This window comes from Malaclemys terrapin, chromosome 8 (genome assembly GCF_027887155.1).
Source record: "Malaclemys terrapin pileata isolate rMalTer1 chromosome 8, rMalTer1.hap1, whole genome shotgun sequence".
In the NCBI taxonomy this organism is placed as follows: domain Eukaryota; kingdom Metazoa; phylum Chordata; order Testudines; family Emydidae; genus Malaclemys; species Malaclemys terrapin.
Genome location: NC_071512.1, coordinates 50,792,568 through 50,816,776, shown reverse-complemented (window position 1 = coordinate 50,816,776; position 24,209 = coordinate 50,792,568). Strand labels below are relative to the sequence as shown.

The window sequence follows — 24,209 nt, the reverse complement described above, 5'->3', positions numbered from 1 at the left end:
GAACTTCATTGCTCTTTGCATCTTGGTCTTCCCCCCATTGCTCAACCAATGGCCCTGTACCCTGACCGAGACCTACAACCTCCTACCAATGTACCTCTCCATACTGGCCTAGAAAGACTTTCCTCTTCTGGGGAGAGATGGGAGTCCAGTTCCTTCACTCACTCCATCCCAGGCTTCCCCATGCTCCTTCAATAAACTGTGCCTGGCCTAGAGAAATTTGCTTCTCTTGGCATAAGAGGAAAAATTAAGGCCTAGATTTGACTTTTAGGCACTGGAGTGGTGTCTAAGTTTCAGCTGCCCTGGAGTAGTCCCAGAAGGCATTGTGACCCTGAGACACACCCCGAGTCACAATTCCTTCCCTGCTTCCTCCTTGTTCATGGTGAGGGAGGGGCTTTTTGCTACTAGCCTATATTGGCAGTGAGGTACAACACCCCCTGCCCTGGCTCTGCGGCTCAGCTCAGCCAGTGGGAAGGTAGGGTCAAGGCCCTGCTCCTTCCTCATCCCTCCATGCCTACCCCATGCCAACTTGCTCCCTTCCTAGAACAATGCATCCCAGACCCAAGGTTGGGAAGGGGGGGAAGTGGGATGCTTAATCCCCGATATGGGCATGCAACCAAGTCACAATCCAGCCTTAACTCTCTACATTGAACCACCGGGGCCTTTTCCCATGTACCACCAGTGAGGTGCGAGCATTCTGAAGAGCTACAGGTAAACAGGAACTGAACTTAACAGCGAGATTAATCCGCAGAGATTCCCGCCAAGAACAACCATTTTATATCATTGCAGCTCAAGTCCTTTCACCACTAACGTATTCACAACCAGAGCTAAAGCCAGGTTAAAAAACAACTGCATGACACTAGCAAGATGACAAGGCAGCAAGTCCGTCTTGTATGCCCCCTGCTCTTTAGCAATCATTAGGCCAGTTCTGTAACTTTTCATGGGATCGGTAGAAGAGAAAATCTACTGATTTCCTAAAAAGTCCCTTCACGCAATACAGCACCGCAGGAGTCAGCAATAAATGAGTTCTCTATCCTCTCCCTAGAAGGACTGAGTGGATATGAAAATCACAGTTAAAAAAAAAATCAGGGGATAACTTTAGCTGCCATGAAAGACAAACAAACCCTTTTATAATGAAGGCACAAAACTATCAACAGAGTATTCCATCTGAATAATAATGCGCAAGCTTTGTGAAGCTTTCTATAATCCTTCCATTAGGGTTACTGTTTCAAAAGACACAGTTCAGTTCATCATCTCTACAAGGCAGTTCTTCAAAACCAAGGAAATAGCGGGTTGCTGTAATGAGATGGGTTATGAAGGAGGGTGTTGATACAATGAATTTCAACTGAGTGAGAAACCAGAGCCAAGACCATTTTTTACATCGGAGGGAGCTTCATAAAAAATGGGATGTTTTCGCAAAGAGTTTCTGCTTGACTCCTTAACAGCATGCATCCGGGTCTCTGAATGGTGAAGCATAGAAAACGAACACTCAAATGGGGCCTATGAGAACTCCTCAAGGGGAGAAAATGTCAAGGTATGGAAGTCAAGTATCAGCGGGGTAGCCATGTTAGTCTGAATCTGTAAAAAGCAACAGAGGGTCCTGTGGCATCTTTAAGACTAAAGGTGCCACAGGACCCTCTGTTGCTTTTTAAGGTATGGAAGGTATCCAAAGCCCTATCCCAGGTGGAGAAAACCACTTTCCAATGTAGGGGGAAGACAGGAATTGGCTACAATAAAAAAACCCACACTTTGATCCCCCATGTCTTCTCCTTTTTTAACTTGTTATTTTGTAATTGGCATAATACATAATTACACGGGGCCTAACCCTGCTCTTAGTCACACAGCAATGTAAATCAGAAGTAACGACACTGAAGCCAACAAAGTTATATAAATAGATAATGGGAGAATCAGGCTCATGATCTATGTGTGTGAGGGGGGATTATATGCACACATCAGCATCATACAGAGAGAACACAGCAACACACACAGAAATGTGTATGGGTCAGATCGGCACCAAGCGACACCAATTTACACCCTTCTATCCATACATACATAAAAATAAAATGTAAACTATCCTACCATTAAACTGACGTGCTGAATAATCACTGTTAAAATCAAGTAATAAAATTGAAGAGAGAAAACATGAAAGGAGTTAGTTGTAAAAAATAGTTGTAGGTCTATTTGGGTTATTTATAATGTATGCAAATGAACTTACAAAATATTTATCATTCTATGGAATCTCCAGTCCAATCTCAGCTATACCACGGTGATCTGGAGTAACTTCTTTAAATTCAGTGGAGTTACTCTGAATTAACACCAGTGTAAATCAGATAAGAATCGGTCGTCCCGCACACACACCCAGTGCCAGACATTTCCATAAATGATCCTCCACTTTCCAGCAACTGTTCAAGCATCCTCTCTCATCTACTGACAACTTAACAAGAGCCTGAACATCCAAACACCACCCTAACGTGTGCGTAGCCTAAATGGTCCTAACACACTTTATAACCAACCACTTTTATGTTTGTTGGTCAGCAACATATATGATAGGCGGTGATAGCACCACCTATAGCTAAGATTGTCTAACATTTTCCATTATAAGACTCTGTATTCATTTGCTTATAACTTTACCAAACTTCAACCATTCAGGTTGACATTTTCCACATCAGGTGTCTGTATCAGACTGACTATTTTGGAAAAGTTTCAGTCAACTGGTTCAACCATTTCCAAGAATGAGTTTAAGGGAAAATACATTGTTTTGCCCATGTTAAAATAATTCTTACCACCATCTCACCGAGAAGCTCTTGTGCCTCCATGCACTGGAGCGAGGGATTGGAATTAGGTAACAGGACTGCCCAGCTGTCCCTGTGAAAATTTGCCCAGATTTATCCAAACAATAAGCCTCCAAAAAAAATCTCATTTTGCACGTACTAACTAGAGACTTGTTTGGCGGCTTAACTCTCCAAAAATTCTGACTGCACAGAGCATGCTCCATCTCTGCATAGCTCCTACATGCCAACCAGACTGCATATGTGCCCTCCCCACAGAACAGCTGAGCATGCTCTGTCCCAGGCCTGCAGGGGCTGCACAGGACTTTTCCTGCAATTGTCCCTCCAGCCAGGGGCTCAGCTGTGGTGCCAGGCACAGGAACTGAGAGCAGGGAGACTGTCTCTCCTGGCTCCCCATTGCTAGCACTTGGGTGACCAGATGTTCTGATTTTATAGGGATAGTCCCAATATTCAGGGCTTTGTCTTATATAGGCACATACTGTATTACCTCCCCCCCCATCACTTAGCAGCCCAATGGGGAGGACAGGCAGAAGGATAGAGGGTGTTGCAGGAGCCAGGGAGTGGGAAGGAGAGGGGCAGGAGCCAGGGGCAGGACAGACAGAAGCAGAGGGAGGAGAAGAGGATTGGGGGTATTTAGATGCAGCGGGGAGGGGGCAGGAGCCAGGGGATGGGAGATGAAAAGGAGCAGAGGGGACAGGAACTGATGGTTTGGGGGTGTTGGGAAATAGTAGAGGGGTAGAGGGAGGAACTGGAGTTATATAGGGGCAGGTACTTGGGGGAGTTAGATAGGAGCAGAGGGGCTGGGGATAGGAGCCAAGGGTTGAGAGGGGGGAGTTGGGTAGGAACAGAGGGTCAGAATGGTCTGTAACCTAGGGCAACCCCTCCAGAATCTGAATCGAATCCAGGTGTCCTGAGTCTACATTCTTCTGCTGACAGCAAACAGCTGTCAAGACCCCTGGCAAAGAGTCTTATCCCCCTCTGGTGGCTGGCTCACACAGAAGATAATAGCCTACTACCATCATCGGACACTCCATTAGCTCAAGTGGTAGAGGCCTGTGCTGTGGATCTAAAGGTCTGAACTCTGCTGATGACCCACATTGGAGGTGGATATGGTTCCATATTATAGAATTTCTGGAGGTTTTTTTCAGTTTGGTTTTATTATTAACAAATTAAGAAATTACATCTAAAAAAATACATCAGAATGTCTTTACAATTGCAAAGCCAAGCGTGCAAAAATTAGACAATGCCAGAATTAAGTTTGCCCATGCAACATAAATTGAGGCCCCTGGTGCATCTGCATTATGATACAGTCTTTAATGACATGAACACATACTATGTCGTCCACAGAACCCTTCCAGTTTGAGGATGTTGAATTCAGGGAACAACCCTACAATTTAAGAAGGGTGAAGTGAGATGGGAGAAAGCGGAACCTTCTAATAAGCATATTAGAGAGAGAGAGAGAGACCAAAACATTTGAACACAAATTATTCGGATTTTGAAGCCCAATAAAATGTTTCTACGGTCAGGTTTTCCCAATTCCAATGGCCAGTAGGAGATGTAACAATTGCACTTAGAACTCACCTTTGATCACCCCACCTGCCCTCTGCTCACTATTCCATCTCTCCTGGAGGCTACTTCTAATGCTCTCCAACCCCCTGAGCAATTTCAAATAAATACTCTTTTGTTTTAAATCAGCCTGACAGAGAGATCCTTCCTCTCTTCCCCTCTAGCCAAGGCCCAGGATCGACTAAAGATTCAGTTCTCAGCCAGTTACAGTTTCCTGTACATAAAAATGTCACAAACCCAGGGCCCAATCTTGCACCAAGTTTAGTGCTGATGGACCTGTGCACCAGTGCAGACTGGGGCTTAAAGTTTTGCAGCCCTGCAGGTCTAGTAGCTGCACATGGTTCAGAAAGGCCATCAAAACTGCTAGAAATAGCTTTTTTATATCTCACAATGTCATCCACAGTTAGCAACTCTTGTCCAGCCCTGCATAGCATGTGCCAAATCAAAACCCTTTGAATGCAAACCTGGACATCGGAATTTTCCAAATAATATATAATAAGCCTAAGTGAAAATTGTGTTAAGTGCATCTTGTCCTAGCTCCAAATGGACCTTTTAAGCATGTCAGAAAAACCATTTCACAGCTTGGGGGCAATTCAGCATGACTGGCACTAGCCCACGGCTGGAACAGCGACAGAGCACTGCAGGTCAAGACCAAAGTGTCCTGGCAGATAGAGACAACGCATAACTGTTGATAGTGGGTGCGGGGCACAACATAAAGGTTCTGGCAGGATGCCGTGGGGTTCATGGCAGGGCATCTAAACCCTGTCAGAAATGGGGGGGCACATGACCCTGCGTGCTCTCCCACGCGTTGCCAATGCAAGTGGCAGAGTTATGCAGGAGAATAACGCACAGTGTAAGCAGGCTCCTACTCCTATGAGCATTAATGTCCCCCAGCAAATGCCATATGAAACTAAAGCACTATTGGAAGGGTATCATCATACTGTGGGGAATCTTCTGTCCCCACCACACAGCCCCTATTGATAGCTGACTTGTTGATTTTGATCATTCCAGGGCAGCTAGATTACATCCCCCACTGCAGCGGACACGGTAACTTTAGCCTGGAGGCCTGTGGCTGCATCTGCAATGAAGGGTGGGCTGGAAAAAACTGCTCAGAGCCCCACTGCCCCATGGGCTGTTCCAGCAGGGGCATCTGCATAGAAGGCCAGTGCATCTGTGACAACGACTACAGTGGGGACGATTGCTCAGAGCTCCGCTGCCCAACAGACTGTAGCTCCCGAGGCCTCTGCGTGGATGGGGAGTGCGTCTGCGAAGAAGGTTACGCAGGGGAAGACTGCAGTGAGCTGAGGTGCCCCGATGACTGCTCGGGAAAGGGGAGATGCGCCAATGGCACCTGCGTCTGTCAAGAGGGCTACGTGGGGGAAGACTGCAGTCAGCTGAGGTGCCTGAATGCCTGCAGTGGACGTGGGTTCTGCCAGGAGGGGATGTGCGCTTGTGAGGAAGGTTACAAGGGACAGGACTGCTCAGCAGGTAGGAGTGGCCTCCCTACCTGGCACAGAGCTGGTGCAAGGGTAGGCCCTGCTCTCAGCCTGCTTGTGAAGTGGGTGGATCAGGGGCATGTCAGGATGGGTTGGCTTGGCAGGAAGGCACCACACTACTGCTGTTCTCTGCTCCCTGGGGCCCTGGAGCCATGGGATGCAAAGCACAAGTTAGAGCAGCCCTGAGGTTGCTCTGACTTACATCAGGGCCCTGCCCAAGCCTAGCATATGGGCAGAGCTTTAAACTCCCCTTGCCCACCTCCCTCAGTCCTTGCACTGAGAACAGGAACACAGTAATTGAGATTTGGGCCCACACATGGCCAGGCGTGGGGCCACTGCATGCAGACAAAGCTGTCGGACATTGCGGAGGTGATTTCTGCAGTGTAATTCATTTGGGGAGGGAAATAGAAAATACCATCACGCTCTTGTCGCAATTCCCTAACTCAGCCAGGGTCTCTGTGCTGTGCAAGGGACCTGGGTCCCAGCATTCTACATTGCCTGCCTGCTCAGGACCCCTGCTGACACCAGTGGAAGGACCATGACAGCTGTTGCAATAGTTCACCTGGGGACCCTCTGCCAGTATCACAGGGGAAGATCACTGTGTAACCAATGGCTGTTGCTATGGCAACTGTAGTCCACCCAATAAGGCCAAGGGCAAGTGCTGCTCCTTCTTGGGGCTATTACCATCTGTCTGGAAACCACCTGCCCTCTGCCTTTTGTGCAGGGACATCTGGGTCATTATCTAAAGTGCTTCTCCACTTGTCTCTCCTGACTAGGGCCACTTGAGAACGAGGATAAAAGCTACGTTCGGCATTTCACGCCAAGCGCCCAGATAACAGGCCTGGCTCTGCAGGGGATGAGGGGAGTGGGTGGGAAGGGAAGCGGTCTCCATCCCAACCAAAGAGATGCCATATTTGTCATCCATAAGTTTCCCATCTCCCGGCTGGAAGGCAGCGTGTGGGTGTTGGCTGGGGGCACGTGACACTCGCAAGTTTATATGCATTCACCTCACTGCTGATCTCTCTTTCATGGCTGCCATCTCCCCAGATCATACAGTTAGGCACCAGGGCTGCGTAGTCCCAGACAACAAGGATGTGCTCATCCCAGTGAGTGCCCACTAGGCTTGCTGCTTTGGGCACCCCTCTGCCAAGATACACACAATTTAACCCTTTCGTCCCAGCTAAAACGGTGCGTCGGTCACAGAGCAGCAAGGAAAGGGCTGCAGCATTTCTACGTAGGTAAACCTCGCCACTCACAGAGCCTGGTCTCCTCAGCTGGCTCTGCTGCACCTCTCCCTAGAGGCTCAACCTTTTCACTCCTCCCCAGGACTCTGAGCTGTGCATGGCCAACACGCAACGCTGCTCCTTTTTAGTATAGGCACCACAGCTGCAGCTACTCCATAGGTACTTGCCAGCAACCAACTACTTCTCCAGATTCTCTCTGTTCATCCCACAACCCTCATTGTTGCTCTGCTGTCTGCCCAGCTTGTGCCCCACTCACCACTCCCCTCCACATTGTTTTTGCTTCTGCACTGCCTGCTTTCTGGACCTGCGTTCCCTACACCTGCCACTATCTGCCCAATTCCCCCTTTCACTGAACCCCTTAACAGTTGCAGTGCTGCTTTTCAAATCAACAAGAAAAATGCTGCATAACATGACTGGGTTGGGCAGGACTGAGGGAGGTGAAAGAGGGTGAAAAAGCCATTATCTGAATTCTGGTTCACCTCCCAGAGCCCCTCTTCTGCTACTTTCAGTGGAAATCCTAACAAGGTGTGTTTTGGATGCAGTTTAGGACTATTTTTTAGAAGCTTTATGCAGCCCCAAAGAAGGCATGTTTCCCTCTCAGGAAGGCCTCTTTATTTTTTTATTTCATTGAAGGCACTTAACAGCAAAAAATAATTAGTGGGGAAGGAGAGCTAATAACTGATGACATCAAAAAAGCTCAGGTGCTTAATGCCTGTTTTGCTAGATACCCAATACAATTAATATTAGCAGCAAGAAGGAAGGACTGCAAGCCAAAATAGGGAAAGAACAGGTTAGAGAATATTTAACGTTAGATGTGGTCAAATCGGCAGAGCCGGATACAATTCATCATAGAGCGCTTAAAGAACTAGCTAAAACAATCTCTGAATCGTTAGCGATTATCTTTGAGAACTCCTGGAGGACGGGTGAGATCCCAGAGGACTGGAGAAGGGCAAACATAGTGCCTGTCTTTAGAAAGGGCAACAAAGAGGGCCCCAGGAATTAGAGCCCAATCAGCCTTACTTTAATATCTGGAAAGATACTGGAACAAATTATTAAACAATTTCTAAGCACCTAGAGGATAACAGGATTACAAGCAGTAGCCAGCATAGATTTTGCAAGAACAAATCATGCCAAACCAATCTAAATTCCTTCTTTGACAGGGATACTGGCATAGTGTATGGGGGAAGCAGTTGTCATGATATATCTGGATTTTGGCACAGTTCCACTTAACATTCTCATAAACAAACTAGGGAAATGCGGTCTAGATGAAATTATTATAAGGTGGGTGCACAACTGATTGAAAGACCATATTCAAAGAGTAGTTATCAATGGTTAGTTGTCAAACTGGGAGGGCGTATCTAATGGAGTGCCACAAGGGTCAGTCCTGGGTCTGGCAGTATTCAATATTTTCATTAATGACTTGAATAATGGAGTGGAGAGCATGCTTATGAAATTTGCAAATGACACCAAGCCAGGAGAGGTTGCAAGCACTTTGGAAGACAAGATTAGAATTCAAAATGACCTTGACCTATTGGAGAATTGGTCTGAATTCAAAAAGATGAAATTCAATAAAGACAAGTGCAAAGTCCTTCACTTAGGAAGGAAAAAGCAAATACACAGCTATAAAATGGGGAATAACTGGATAGGCGGGAGTACTGCTGAAAAGGATCTGGAGGTTATAGTGGATCACAAATCAAATATGAGCCAACAATGTGACACAGTTGCAAAAAAGGCTTCTATCAATAACAGGGAGGTTGTTTGTAAGACACGGGAGGTAATTGTCTGGCTCCACTCAGCTGGAGTCCTGTGTCCAGTTCTGGGTGCCCACTTTAGGAAAGATGTGGACAAACTGGAGAGAGTCCAGAGAAGAGCAACAAAAATGATAAAAAGTTTAGAAAACCTCACCTGTGAGGAAAGGTTACAAAAACTGGCCGTGTTTAGTCTTGAGAAAAGAAGACTGAGGCGGGACCTGATAACAGTCTTCAAATATGTTATGGGCTGCTATAAAGAGGACTGTGAGCAGTTGTTCTCCACATCCACTGAAGGTCGGAGAAGAAATAATTGACTTAATCTGTAGCAAGGGATATTCAGATTAGATATTAGGAAAAATGCTCTAACTATATGAGTTGTTAAACTCTGGAATAAGTTACCAAAGGAGGTTGTGGAATTGCCATCACTGAAGGTTTTTAAGAAGAGGTTGCACAAATACCTGTCAGGGATGGTCTAGGTAGACTCGGTCCTACCTCAGCAAAGGGGGCTGGATTTGGTAACCACGTGAGGTCCCTTCCAGCCCTTCATTTCTATGATTCTATGAAAAGCAACATTTCTTGGTTCTCGGTCACCTGTGAGCAAGTGACATTAAAAGTGGTTGAATGACAAGCAAATGAGATGTCTCGAAGGCAAACCTAGCACAAGGTCAGGAATTCCTTCATCCCTGGAAGGGACTGTCGGTGTTTGTACAGGGCCTATCATAGTGGGTCCTGCTCCATGACGAGGGCTCCAGGTGCTACTGCAACACTACTAATGATAATAATGAGAGATGACCCCAAAGCAAATTACTGCATGTGAGTACCTCCAAATGTTGAGGACATTCAGCTTTGGAGCAGGATCTATGGCTGGCTGCACCTCTGCAATAGGTCGAAACAAAGCCTGGAGTCCAGACACCCACAACTTGGGGGAATAGTCACATCCAGATCTGAATTTCAGAGTCCAGGGCCATCACGGTTTGACTGCTCCTCCCTTCACTAGCATTACACACCCTGATGTGGCACTCAGACATCAGTCCTCACCCCACCAAGGTGGGTTTTAAGACTTAGCAGAAGCAGGATGACACCCTCAGGTGATTGCCTCAACTTTAATTCCATGTATCGCGATAGCTCAGTGCTGTGCAAACACAGAACAAGATGACAGTGCCTGCCCTAAAGAATTCCCAATAAGTATAAAATAAGAGAGAACAGATGGATTCAGACAGATGAGAAGTAAAAGGAAACAATGAGACAATATTGGTCAAAATGATCGGCAGTGGACTCAGAGCACCAGTAGCCTAACTCTTGTCAATTTTTTTGTGGGCGTCAGGTCAAAGGAGTTTTAAGGAGGGCTTTGAAGGAAGATAATGATGTATCTTTGTGGATGTTTTCAGGTAGCTCCTCCCAAGCATGACGGGCAGCGTGGGAGAAACCACAAGTGTTCTTGTTTGAAAATTTAACCAGTGGGTGATTGAGGCTGGGCAGCACTACAGGGCACTGAGTTAGGAATACTCCCTAGTGAAGATATAGTTAAAAAGCGTTTATTTGAAAATACATATAGTGGAAATTGCATTCATTCCTCCTCCTCATATTCTGTGCTATTAACACTGGCTTGGAATAACTGTTGTTCTCAAAGTGCGAGTCATTCCCAAGTTTGCCCCATGATAATATACCGTTTAACACCCTCCCCCTCATTCACACACACACACAGTGTCCCACTGACTTTTGTTTACTGAACAACATTCCCGTTGTGCAGGACTAGTATTGATTATTTGCAGGACCGAGGGGCTCCCACCAAGATTGGGTCCCTGTTGCACTACACATTGGACAACCACATACAGCCCCTTCCCTGAAGAGATTGAATTGACAAGGCAGACAAAGTGTCAGGGCCGGCACGTAGGCAGCCATGACTAGTGGTTAGCATAGGACAGGGGGTCAGGTCACCCTGCCAGCCAGGGTTCAGAACCAGGAGGTCAGGAGCTGAGATCAGGAACCAAGAGTCAGATACCAGGAATCAGGCCGATTCAGGAAACAAGGAAGTCATGGTCAAGAGACAAGAGCAGATAGCACTGGATGAGCAGTCCAAAGCAAAGTGGAACGCAGCTGTACAGATGACTTCCTGTTCCTCCTTCTGTCATAAGTAGAGGGAGCGGGCCAGTCAGAAGCTTTCATGTTCCACCAATGGGGGTAGAGCCTTCTGTGACAGGTGTGGGCCCTTTGGGATGTCACCTAATGTTCTGGGATGCCACTGAATCAGCCTATTCTGCCAAGCTGGGTCTTCTTTACCTGGCCTTGCTGGATTAGGCTCACAAGCCTCTTCCAGCCAAGCACACAGGCAGGGCCACACCCAGCTGCACAGAGAGACAGAGATCAGCTCTGGAAAGATTCAGCCTTAGGGGCTCACCCTAACACTCTGGTGCCCATTCCCTTTAAGGCGTACAAACCCAGAGGTTTTATGAAATTCGTCCCCTCCCTCAATGTAGAGAGAGATATGCACAACTTCTCTCCCTCCCTCCCCCGCAGTTAGAAATTACATATACTGGGTAATATTATAAACAAGAAATAAGTTTATTAAGTACAAAAAGTGAATTTTAGATGAACATAAGAGAGAACAGACAGAACAAAGCAGATTACTGACCAAATAAAGCAAAATACACAAGCTAAGCTCAATATACTTAAGAAACAGGTTACCAAATGTAAATTCTCACCCTAAATTTTATTTTAGGCAGGTTGCAAAGTTTCTGTGGTTCAGAGTTCCAGTTATATTCCTTTTCAGACTGGACCCGTCCCAGTCTGGACTCTCTCCTTGCCTTGCCTTCAGATGGCTTTAGCAGTCTTTCTTCTTGGGCAGACAGGTCATGGAGAGGAGGAGTCCCGTTTGCCTTCCTCCCCACCTTTAAATAGGATTTACATAAGGTGGGAATCCTTTGCTTCCCAAACTTGACCCCTCTTCCCTTCCAGTGGAAAGTTAAAAGAAGTTCCAGGTAAGGTTTAGTATCGGTGACAAGACCACCTGACTCTGTAGTATCACAGTGTCCATGAGTCAGTGGCAGTATGGAGGATCCGCAGGAAGGCCAACCCTTTTCACAGTCTATTGTCCTTGCTGGTGGGCCATCCACCCTGTACATTTTTCATTGTTGTGTTAGCAGTGGGCGTCACCCACAGTAGCATAGTTGAAATACAGATATATAGTCAATATTCCTAACTCAGATACAGAAATGATACAGGCATACAAATTGGATAATCACATTCAGTAAATTATAACCTTTCCAATGAAATCTTACAAGACCCATCTTGCATAAAGTACATCTCAGTTATGTCATATTCATATCATAAGCATATTTTCATAAATAATATGGAGTGAAATGTCACACCTTCTATCTGAGCTGGTCTTCAAGAGGTCCCAGTTCGCGCTGATGCCAGTAACCCACTGGGTGGAAGATTGGAGCATGATGACCTCCAGGAACCCTGCAGACCCAGGTTTGAGAGCCACAGGTCATGACACAAAGGAGTGGAAGGAAAGAGGCACAGAGAGGTGAAGCCGAACTGGAATTAGAATGGGGCCTCCAGGCTCCCAGCCTAATACCCTGTCCACATCACAGATAAATATTGACTAGCCCCCTACAAGGAACGGATGAAAAGCTTCAGGAGAGACCATATCACACCTCATACCAGTTCTAAATGTGATCCTAGTCCCTAGCCCAAGAAGAACATCATGCCTGAAGTAGCGAGATAGAGGATGGATAAGCCATGCACTCTCTGACTATCACCTCTCCCTTTAGTTGCCCCACCCGAGGATCTGCGAGTGGCTGGGATCAGCGACAGGTCCATTGACCTGGAATGGGATGGGCCGATGGCAGTGACAGAATATGTGATCTCCTACCAGCCAGTGGTGCCGGGGAGCCTTCAGCTCCAGCAACGGGTGCCTGGGGACTGGAGCGCTGTCACTATTAAGGAGCTGGAGCCGAGCCAAACATATAACATCAGCATCTACGCTGTCATCAGCGACATCCTTAGCGTCCCCGTTACTACCAAGGTGACTACCCGTAAGTATTGCTTCTCCACCATACAATTTTATCATAGAATATCAGGGGTGGAAGGGACCTCAGGAGGTCATCTAGTCCAACCCCCTGCTCAAAACAGGACCAATCCCCAACTAAATCCCAAAATGGCCCCCTCAGGGATTGAGCTCACAACCCTGGGTCTAGCAGGCCAATGCTCAAGCAACTGAGCTATCCCTTTGGCCAGAAATAACAGAAAGAAGAGCAGTCTCATATATACCCATGGACCCTGATAGACAGCTTTCCCAGTCTAATACAGTTTCTGGGACATGGTTGCCATCATTTAAAATTGCTTGTTTAAGGCTGGTTGAAATTTTTCCATCAAAACTGTTTTTCAACAGAAAAGTGGGTTTTTGACAAAACTAATTTTTTTCACAAAAAAGTGTCCACTTTCCACAGAAAATGGACAATTTTGTCAAAAACTTGAACACCTGAAAACCAAAAAGTTTCCAGGTTTTGACCAAAAACAAGAATATTTCTATTAGGAACTACTGTCACAGCACCTGCTGCCCCCATTCTCCTCCAGGACTGGATTCCCTAGTCACATTGCATCTCTCATGCTGTTCCATGGCCGGCGACTCCCGGGATGCACGTGGGTCATAAGATGGGAGGATTGTGGTGCATCATGGGAGATATAGTCCAACTGGGAAACTTGGCCCATAGAGGAGAATGAGGACACAACATGCTTGAAATACAACTCCCATTTGGCACCTCCACAGCATTTCCAAATCAAATTTTCCATTTTAAAACTGAAAGTTTACATCTGAAAATTTTCAGCTTTCCATTTTTTGCTGAAAAGTTAAAATTTTCCTTGGGGGAGGGGACATTTTCCAACCAGCTCTGCTGCTTGTAAAATAATGCTTTGGTAGCACCAGAACATCTCTGAAATAAAGCTAACCCCATACAGAACTCTTCCTGAATTAAAGCTGGCTGTTATTGACATAATGCTCTTGTGGAATGAATACCAGTGATGCCTTTGCTAATACAGAACCTGATCCAAACCTCATCAAAGTTAATGGGCATCTTTCCATTGATTTCAGTGGGGTTTGGATCAAGCATATAATGCTGTCAAAAGGGACTAAAATTCTGGTCTAAGATTGCCCTAAATGTAGTTTTCCCCTCAACCTCACAAACACACAGGGTACAAGACTATCTCTCATACAAGGCTGCACCTGATACATGGATGCCTTTTCTTGTTTATTTTCCTTGAAATCTCCCATGATGCACCACAATCCTCCCATTTTATAATAGAGACAGACCTGAGCATCAAAAAAATCACATCTACATCCCCAACAGTTGGTCTGTGATTTTGGTTCAATCCATCTCTAGGATTGAATAATGAAAAGTGAATGTCAGGAGTTCAGATTCATTTTGAGTATATTCCTACAATTCATGGAGGACAGGTCCATCAGTGACTATTAGCCAGGATGGTCAGGGATGCAACCCCACACTCTGGATTTCCCTAAACCTCCATCTGCTAGAAACTGGGACTGGACGACAGGGGATGGATCACTCAATAATTGCCCTGTTCTGTTCATTCCCTCTGAAGCATCTGGCATCAGCCACTGTCAGAAGACAGGATACTGGGCTAGATATTGGTCTGACCCACCATGGCCATTCTTATGTTCTTAATTCTCAAAAGCTTATCCAAACTTATCTCCTGAAGCACTGCCCTCTCCCAACCTCCTACATAAGGCCCTTCCTTACACAGCTTTAGCTATTTGAGGTAATTCTATGGCCTTTATTACCATAATATCTGAGCACCTCACAATCTTCAGTTTGTTTCTCCTCACAGCAGCCCTGTGAATTAGGAAAGGACACATACCATTATCTCCATTTTCCCATTGTACAGATGGGGAACTGAGGCACAGAGAGACTAAGTGACTTGGACTAGGTCACAGAGGGAATCTGTGTCAGAGCAAAAAACTGAACCTAGGTCTCCCAAATTCCAGGCAAGCATCCAACCCACTGAAACATTCTTCCTCTCTATCACAGCCATATTACACACGTGGCCTTGATAATATCCACAGTGCTATTAGAAATGTGTCTGGGTGTGAAGATGGCTCATTAAAAGCATTAAAACTGCCCCTTTTTCACTTTCAGCAGTGCTTTCTCCTCTCATCACTGAGTTTCCATTTGACACAGGGAACTGGGGGTTTTTTGTGTGTGGAGGGGTTAAAATAATCCCACTTAATTTCTCACTCTATTAAATTGATTCTGGAAATGATGCTTCCTCTTAATGACCGACTGTCACATGCTGCCATCATGAATGCAGAGGAGAGAGGAAGTTGCTCACAGGAGAGCGGTCTGGAACATGGAATTTCAATCCAAGGGAAATTTTGAGGAATTGGAAAAAAAATCAGGATGAAAAGGAGAAACCTCAACATTTTTCACAGGGCAGAAATTCCAGTAAAATCCATTCTGGCAGAATCAAAATGGAATTTTTCAGCTGCTCATCTGCCCTCCTGGAGGCTCATGTCAATTTCACTTTCTGCCTGCAGGGAGAACCTGAAATGGACAAGAGTCTTCCAGACAGGCTGACAGAGGTCCAGTGCCCCAACTCTCCACCTCCCCCGCTGTCAGATTTCCCATCTCCCTATCACTCTGGCTGTGGCTCCCAGGGGAAAGGGATACTGACAAGATCCTTCCAGACAGGAAGACAGGGCACCAATCGTTTGGATTTTCCTAATGTAACATTAACATTTTTCAACAAAAATGAAAATTTTACCACAAAAAAGTTTGATTTTGGGGGAGGGGAGGGCATTTTTCACTGGAAACTCATTCCAACAACTGTCAGTACCTACTTCATGACACCCCCCCTTGACACTAGCAGTCAGGTTTACGCAGCCTGTTCCCTCCTAGATGCGCATAGTCAAAGGAGAACTGAGCTGTCAGGGATGTAGGGTGTCCTGTGCCTAGTGCTGTCGGGAGCTGTGTCATTAAAGCAGGAACAGAGCCACAGCCTAGCTAATGTGCTCCGCATTGCTGCATTCCAGATCTCTCCACTCCACAAGGGCTGCAGTTCAAGACGATCACAGAGACCACCGTGGAGGTGCAGTGGGAGCCCTTCTCTTTCTCTTTTGACGGCTGGGAGATCAGCTTCATCCCCAAGGTAACAACAACAGGGACCACCATGCCTCTGCCCTGCCACTGCTGGCCACCCAAAGTCAGCTCTGTGGGTTAGTCACAATAATAGGTCCCTATTTAAAGGAGCAGTCACACACACAGAACAGGGCACAGTGCAGGGCTGGGTAAACACCATCTGAATAAACCCCTACTCTGCCCCCACCCACCCACCCCAAAACAAAGCACTAAAACACCAGGTCACAATCTGGATCAATTGATCTCAGCTCTGCACTGAACAGTATTTTCCCTGGATCCTTGGTATCAGGGCCTGCATCCCTATAGCGGGAATTCCATTAAAAAGATCCTACATTTACCATATAAACAAATGGGTCCTCTAGCTCTCATCCCCTCTTCCTCTATCTGTCCTCTTGCTCTCTTCCCTTCCTCTCTCCTGTCATCTCCTTTCTCATACCTTTCTCTCTCTCTCTTCTTCATTCTATTTTCTTTCTCCATCCTTCTTGCCCTGATTTTGATCAGACTTTTCTGAACAATTCAGCAATTGATTCATCTTTTCTAACTTATCAGTGTGAAGATGAGGCATTTGATCACCATCTCTAAAAACCCATTATAGAAACCTGTTTGGGTGTCTAAAGCTAGGCACCTAAATCCATTTTTAGCAACCCAAATATGAGGCCTGATTTTCGGAAGTATTGAGCACTTAGTAGCTCTCGGACTCCAAGCAGCCTAAATCACAATTAGAAATAATTCCGGCTGCAACATTGTAACCACAATTATAGAACAGATACAATTTGTGCTTGCAAAAATGAAGGTTGAGGGCTGAAACTGTTGCCCTACATTTCAAACATTTTATCTGCATAGACAAAACAACAATAAAGTGGTCATTGATGCTATATTTAATATTTATTCTCAGTTATTGTACCACTTGTATAGAACTACAACTCAAATTGTATCTGGCACCTCTCTACAAGCGTATCCTACACATCTTACAATAAAAGAAATGGGGATGAAGAGCCCAATTATATTGCCTTGACTCAGGAAAAACTCCCACTGAAGTAAACAAGGGTTCTGTGAAATAAAGAACTGCAGAACTGGGCCCCTGAAGGTGTGAAAACATACAATCAGAACCAGTACAAAAACAAAATCAAGATGAGCAGAAATTGACAAAAACAACTTTGTTTTCTAACTTTGGTTTCCAAAAGGGCTGGAGGGATATTTTTGTAATTTTATGTGTGTGTACACACACACACACACACACACACACACACACAAAATTCCCTTATGAGTGGCAGTTCATGTATTGCATTTATAAGCCCAGAGGAAATTTTCATTCAAAAACAGGATAAACCACTAAAAAATAAGAAATTCTAATGGAAACACTACCAGAACCTTAAGTGAACTAAACTAGCACATCTACAAACACTAGTGAATCAATCATTACAACATAAGGATTGACATGAATGCTAGGATATCCATTTTAAGATGGGGAAACAGAGTCTCAGAAGTGCACTTGGCTGTCTCACCCAATTTCTTTGTGAAGATCACCATCCCTCCCTAGAGTCACTGTACCGTCCTAATGTTCATGGCTCTGTCCCATGTCCCAAGGAAATAGTCCCTTGTTTGTCTCAGGCATGATAGTGCAGGGTCGCAATGCATCCAGACTCGATGCCACAAGTAGTCCTTGACATCTTAACTTGACATCACGAGGTGGAGCTACAAGCGTAATTATGTCACGATGCAATGCAATCTGTGACATTTTATTTCGGCCTGCACAAGAAAGACAAACCACTGGCCACCATTTTCCTATTAGACCTTAGTCCACATTATACAAATGCAGTTTAATTTTCCCAAGCGGGTACAGTAACTCCTCACTTAACATTGTAGTTATGTTCCTGAAAAATGCAACTTTAAGTGAAGCGATGTAAACGAATCCAATTTTCCCATAAGATTTAATGTAAATGCGGGGGGTTAGGTTCCAAGGAAATTTTGGGGGGCAATATATACTGTACAGTACTGTACTGTGGTGGGGAGGTGCCCCTGGCTTACCCATGGGGCTCAGGGCTGGGGGTGCAGGGTCGGGGAGGGAGTTAGGGTGCGGGAGGGCACTCAGGGCTGAGGGTGCAGGGTCTGGGAGGGAGTTAGGGTGTGGGAGGGCGCTCAGGGTGAGGGTGCGGGAGGAGGCTCAGGGCTGGGGCAGGCAGGAGGTGCAGAGCACTTACCTGGGGCAGCTCCTGTTTGGTGCAGGGGGTGTGCAGGTGGCTCTGCACAGCGCGGCACCGCCCCCATTACCACGATTCTGGGAGTCGTGATTTTGGGAGCTGCCCCCCTCCCGCGGGCAGGGCAACCCGGAATGCAGGGGCTTTAGGGGCTGCAGGGCCCTGGGCTAAGGGGGCCCCGGGGCCCTGGCCTGCAGCTCTAAAGCCCCTTTCAGAATGCGACCCTGCGAGCACGGGCCGGAGGACTCAGGAGGAGCAGGGGCAGCCACGCAGTCATGGCCGGAGAGAAGCGGCGCTTTCCCCTTCAAAGCCGGCCAGAGAGAAGCGGCCCTTTGAAGGGGAAGGCACCGCTTTTCTCCGGCCGCTGGCTGCGCGGCTGTCCCTGCTCCTCCTGAGTCCTCCAGCCTGTGCTCGCAGGGCCACATTGCGAAAGGGGCTTTAGAGCTGCAGGCCGGGGCCCCCTTAGCCCAGGGCCTTGCAGCCCCTAAAGTCCCTGTGTTCCAGGTGGCCCTGCCTGCCTGGGGCGGGGAGGGCAGCAACTTCCCCGCTTGCTCACTCCCTCCCTCCCAGAAAGTCCTAAGTGCCGCCAAACAGCTGTGGGAAGCACTGGGAGGGAGGGAGCAAGGGAGGGGGAGGAAGCAGAGAAGAGGGACTTGTGCAATGCTCCCTTGTAAAGTCAGCCAAACGATGTTATAAGGGAGCATTGCACAACTTTAAATGAGTATGTTCCCTAATGGAGCAGCGACGTAACTTCAAAACAACGTTAAGTGGGAGGACGTTAAGTGAGGAGTTACAGTACAGGTACAAGTAACACCTTGGAATGGAACAGGACAGGTACAGTAGAAAAAGTTTGTGTGGAATCTGAATTTTATAAACAGTGGTGCTCTACATGATAGGAGAAATAATAATCATGCTGCAGTGTGTGATTAATAAAGAAAGGCAAGTCCCTCCAGTGGCTTTGAAAATCTCAGCCTAAATGCATTATCTGTAAATTTCAAGGGAACTTGTCAGGTCAAATGTATCCCAACTTTAAATTTTGTAAAACTAAATTCTTAAAATCCTAACACCAACAGAAACATTTCCAAGGTATTTTAAAACATTCCAAATAGCAATATTTCCCTCCAAAACATCACAGCATTGCACTGCCATTCTAAAACTCTGAAAGTGAAAAGCGACTAGACACTGACTATAACTAAAATGAAACTGACCAGCTATTTTCATTGTTTAGTGGAAAGAAATGCAAACATTAAACAAACAGCATCAAGAGTGAAAAGTAAACATACGCTACAGCAATAGTATCACATTAACATTAAAGCTGTGGCTTATGTGGCTATGAAAGTAGGATACCATTTCTTTCTGTGCACTGTACCTCATATTTCTAAGAACTCTGTGTGAGACAGCAACTCTTTTGTTCTCACAATCCCTGCAGACTGCTATAGAGACAGATCCCTTGTACTCTTGTAAGGAGACTTTAATTCTGGTCTTTCTTGTTGCTGTTGCTCCATAATATAAAATAAAAGTGATTTCAGATGGCAAATATATGGTGGCACTGTGTGAAAGGAAAAAACACAATGAGACTTGCAGCAATAGTGGGAACGGCTCTGCAAAACAGTAGAGCTCAGAGAAAATGACAAAGCCACAAAGAGGTTAAAAAAAAAAAAAAAGAATATTAGAAAAGGTAAAATGGCAATTTAGGGGTAAAGTGGAAGATTTCTAGTTTCATGAGAAAAAGGAAGAATGTGAATGGAAATCTATGTGCAAAGATTTGCTTAGTATATTATTAGTGAAGACAATGACAAGAAAAGTTTCATTTGGCTAACACTGGCAGGAAAGGTGATATTTACAGTTGCTTAAAGACTTACGTTTTCCAGAGGAAATACATGGAGTATAAAGACTTAATAGAGATACTTCAAAAGCATTGTGTGCCAAAAACAAAGGGCTTGCAGTTTCATAGCTATATATAAACCACAAGAGACTCCTGGCAGCCGAGAAGTGCCAGCAAAGAGAGAGGAATGAATCCTGGACCCTTTTCACTGCCTGTTCTCATGTGGAGTCGCTCTACCAGCTTGAACATGCGCACACACGCACACTAGATAAAAATGGGGATTGAGAAAAATGCTGTCTGCCCTCCAGCCATCTGGAAGCAACAACTGAGGGGTGAGCGGCATGAGATGCATCTGACTCTGCTGGCTGCGAGGGGGCATTGGGACCATTGGCAAAAGAGTCCACCCATCCTGAGGCATGTAATACCTTTTGGACAGACTGTACAGCCCTTATGCACATTTATGAGCACTTCCCCAGATCTGCAGACCCATTGAAAACAATGGGAATAATTGAATGCGTAAGATGTCACTACTATGAATAAGCGTCACTTATGAAGCAGACATGCAGGGAGTATGTAAGTTTTCCCCAGGTGGGTACATTATCCCCAGTGATTGTTGATGCTCTATATTTGGGGCCATGTTGACCTGGCATCTAACCCCATTATCTTCTCCAACTACTGCATCCTTTTAATATGTTACCAGTTTCAGACTCCCCCCTCCCCAACTTTCTGTGCGGATTTCTTTTTTAATCTCCCTAGAACAACGAAGGTGGCGTCATCGCACAGCTTCCTAGCAGTGTCACCACTTTCAACCAGACAGGACTGAAGCCTGGGGAAGAATACATCGTCAATGTGGTAGCCCTCAAGGAGCAAGCCAGGAGCCCTCCAACCTCCGACAGCATCTCCACCTGTGAGTGACTCCATCCTTTAGCCCTCAGGCATGCTCTATCTTTCCAGACCCAGAACGGGGCATGGTCCCAGTCTTGTGTAGCTATCCTTTCACCTCCAGGTCAGCAGGTCAGATCTAATCCAGTTCGGCAGAGGCTGAAGGCTGGTATCACCTGACAGCGGGGATCATTTGGGCCAAGTGAAATGAGGTGCTGGTCTCAATACAGATCCCAGGGGATGTGCATTCATATCACAGAAAACACCAACACAATTGGCATTAATTGGCAGTTTCAGCAGAGGAACCAAGGAACGAATAGGCCCTGGAGACTGAACTCCCCTCTCACCGTTAGAGGTGGTCCCACCAGAGCGTGGCAGCGGCACATTGATGGGTGGGTGTGGTGTAGTTTACATTTCTGCTGCCAATGTTGTACTGGTTCCCTGGGTAACAAGAAGAATCCAGTCTCCAGGGTTTTGTTCATGCACCTTTCACCGACAATACAGTCAAACAATGGGCCAAATCCCCAGTTCGTGTAAATCAGTGTAGCTCCATTGGCTTAAAACTGAAATGTTTTTAACCTCTGAAAAGATGCAGGTTTGGGTTTGCTTGGAGGGTCAGGTGAGGATTCTGATCATTTTACCCAAATACACCCTCCTTATCAAGGGTAACATGCAACACTGGATTTACTCTCTGCTAGATAAACTCAGAGGGCAAATTCACCCATGGAGTAACACCATTGACTTACACCAGGGATTACTTCGGTCTACATCATTTCTGCAAGGAAAGTAATAATTAGAGACAGCTCTGGACTGGAACATCAGAGCCAAATCCTCCCACTTTGAACTTGGGGGAAAGTCAGACACAAATGCAAATTCTGTGGCACAGGCCCAGTTATGCTAATAACACCTGACTGAGCTGTACAATTTCAGTCTCAAAGACACACTAAAGATGGATGAACTTCTAAGCTGAATGATGATTTGGGTTAAACAAATGCCCTGAAATGTGGGGGCTTATCTGAATGATCTAATTCCATGTGGGCTGCAAACCGGGTGCAGAAGCACTGCAAGAACAGCCCTTCTCCCAGTATTTTGACACTTCTTTTGTACTTAAACCCCTTTGCGGAAGACTCAGTGAGCTTGATAACAGCAAAGGGAAAACTAATTCCCCTCACTGTTGCATAGAGCTCACATGCTTCCTTTCCTTCTCCTTTCTCCCCCATACTCCCCAGTGCATCCTGGGAACTGTAGTTCCTGGGCTCAAAGCTCCAGGACCCATGTAGGAACAAACTTACAGACTGGGATAACTATCTGCCCCTAGCTAGATACAATTCCCCCCACTCCTGGCCTGATGCTCATGCAGGGAAAGCATGGAGAAACGTTAACTGAGCTCAAACAAGGACCAGTTTCAGTTCTAAGTGAAGGCTCAGATCAATTATAGTTCTGTCAAAGTAAGTTTCCCCCCCTCTAGTGATCTCATCTTAGGCACATTTCTGAGGATGGAGACTGAGTGTTCCCAGTTCCCCAAAAGTGCTTGTACCAATGTAGTCCACCAGCACACCCAGATAACACGTTAAGATCCAAATCCGGGGAGGTGCTGAGGGCCCTCAAGAACATAAGGATGGCCATGCTGGGTCAGACCAAAAGACCATCTAGCCCACTATCTCATCTTCCGACAGTGACCAATGCCAGGTGCCCCAGAGGAAATGAACAGAACAGATAATCATCATTCCCAGCCTCACATTGATGGACTCAGCTCTCTTCGGAACCAATTTTTTATGGTAGCCACAAGCCCACCAGTCTCCCCCACAGACAGACGAGATTAGAGTCTCCAGGCGTGTACTCCAAGAGCTAATTAACCCTTTCATTGCTGAGTCAAAGGTAACACTGAGCAAAGCACATAGCTAAGTTCTCACTCTGAATCCTTGCGAGCCAGTCAGATAGCTCCCTCCGGCCACACCATTTACAAACAGAAACTCACATTTCAACAGCTCTGTGAAGGTTACAAAGAGACCTGTTCTAATGAGGTTGCTAATTAGGGCTTTAATGGAGCTGGAGACTGAAGTGCTCCTAGGAAAGTTATCCTAAAAAGCACAAGATAACAGAGAGGTCTCTACAGTCAGCACAGGAGGGTCTTTCTAACATTAGAAGAGAGAATCTATCATCTTGCTGCAGATGTTAGTCTACTTGATCTCCGCAAACAAACACAAATTCTTTCCTATTGCTTTGTTTGTGTGTTTAGCAGCTGCTTGTGTAACGTGGCTTAATAGAGACACCTACTGGTCATGACTAAATGTTTCCATTCCCCTAACTAGTGAAGCTGTTACACGTAGAGCAGCCTCAGACTCACAGTGCTTTCAGTTCATAAGGGATCGTGCAAAGTAGATTAGTAGATTCATAAATCTTCAGGCCAGATGGGCCTCCTGCAAAACACAAGCCATAGAATTTCACCCCACGATCCCCGCCTCGAACTCAACCATGTGTGGTTCTTGATAGGCTCCAACTGCAAAGAGATGGGTTCAAGCTGCTGGATCCCAGCTTTCCCAGCATGTGGGGGTTTAGATCTGGGGGGTTGGTTTGGCTTGGCCCATTATACAGAGAGGGGTCAGCCACAGAGCCTGGATCTGGCTATGACTGCTCCTAAAGCTCCAGAGATTTTTGAATCTGGAGATTTGGTTGACTCTCTCTAATGTGAGCCTTTCTGTTCTGTTGTGGTTCATGGGAGGGTAGAACCCCATCCATTTGGTTTTAAGTTGCAATGAACCCAAAATCTCAGAGTGAAGCTCATCTGAAACAGCCAAAACTTGTCTTGTTTTGAGCAGAAACAGGATTTTCCACTCAAAGCCATTGCGCAGTCCAGGCGCACCAACCTCTGAGAGACCCCAGTGGGTGGGGCTGGAACCTCTACACCTTTGCCAATGTGGTTCAAACGTTCTCCACTGAAGTTTTGCCCAGCTCTGGTCACAAGGAATTCACCGGATTCGAGACAGATGCTGACCAGGTTACAGTCCATTAACACTCCCATGTTAAATGTTCACACGGAGGCTGGTATTTTCAAAGTTGCATAAGGGAGCTAGATGCCCAAATCCCATTGAATTTCATTGAGGTTTGGGAACCTAACCCTCTTAGGCAGCTTTGAAAATCCAAGCCAAAAACGCAAGCTCCACATTTTCTGCAGTAGCAACAGCAGTTTCCGTGGCTGAACTCTTGATTTTTTTAGCCACTAATTAGTCTATCCACCTAAGCAGACAACCGTGCAGGACTTGGAGGCATTGCCCCATTAATATAACACCTACAATCTTAATCC

General features: G+C 46.1%; 1 protein-coding gene across 3 annotated transcripts in view; it reads left to right on the top strand.

Moving 5' to 3' along the window:
* Positions 1 to 24,209, top strand: part of TNR (tenascin R) — a 149,441-nt gene that overhangs the window by 84,783 nt on the left and 40,449 nt on the right. For 2 of the 3 annotated variants that reach the window (XM_054038696.1, XM_054038697.1), the window contains exons 3-6: positions 5,364 to 5,840; positions 12,620 to 12,883; positions 15,895 to 16,010; positions 20,780 to 20,930. In XM_054038696.1, the coding sequence (XP_053894671.1) occupies positions 5,364 to 5,840; positions 12,620 to 12,883; positions 15,895 to 16,010; positions 20,780 to 20,930 (1,008 nt within the window). Of the gene's footprint in view, positions 1 to 5,363; positions 5,841 to 12,619; positions 12,884 to 15,894; positions 16,011 to 20,779; positions 20,931 to 24,209 lie in introns of those variants that run through there. The other variant, XM_054038698.1, reaches the window with a different exon arrangement.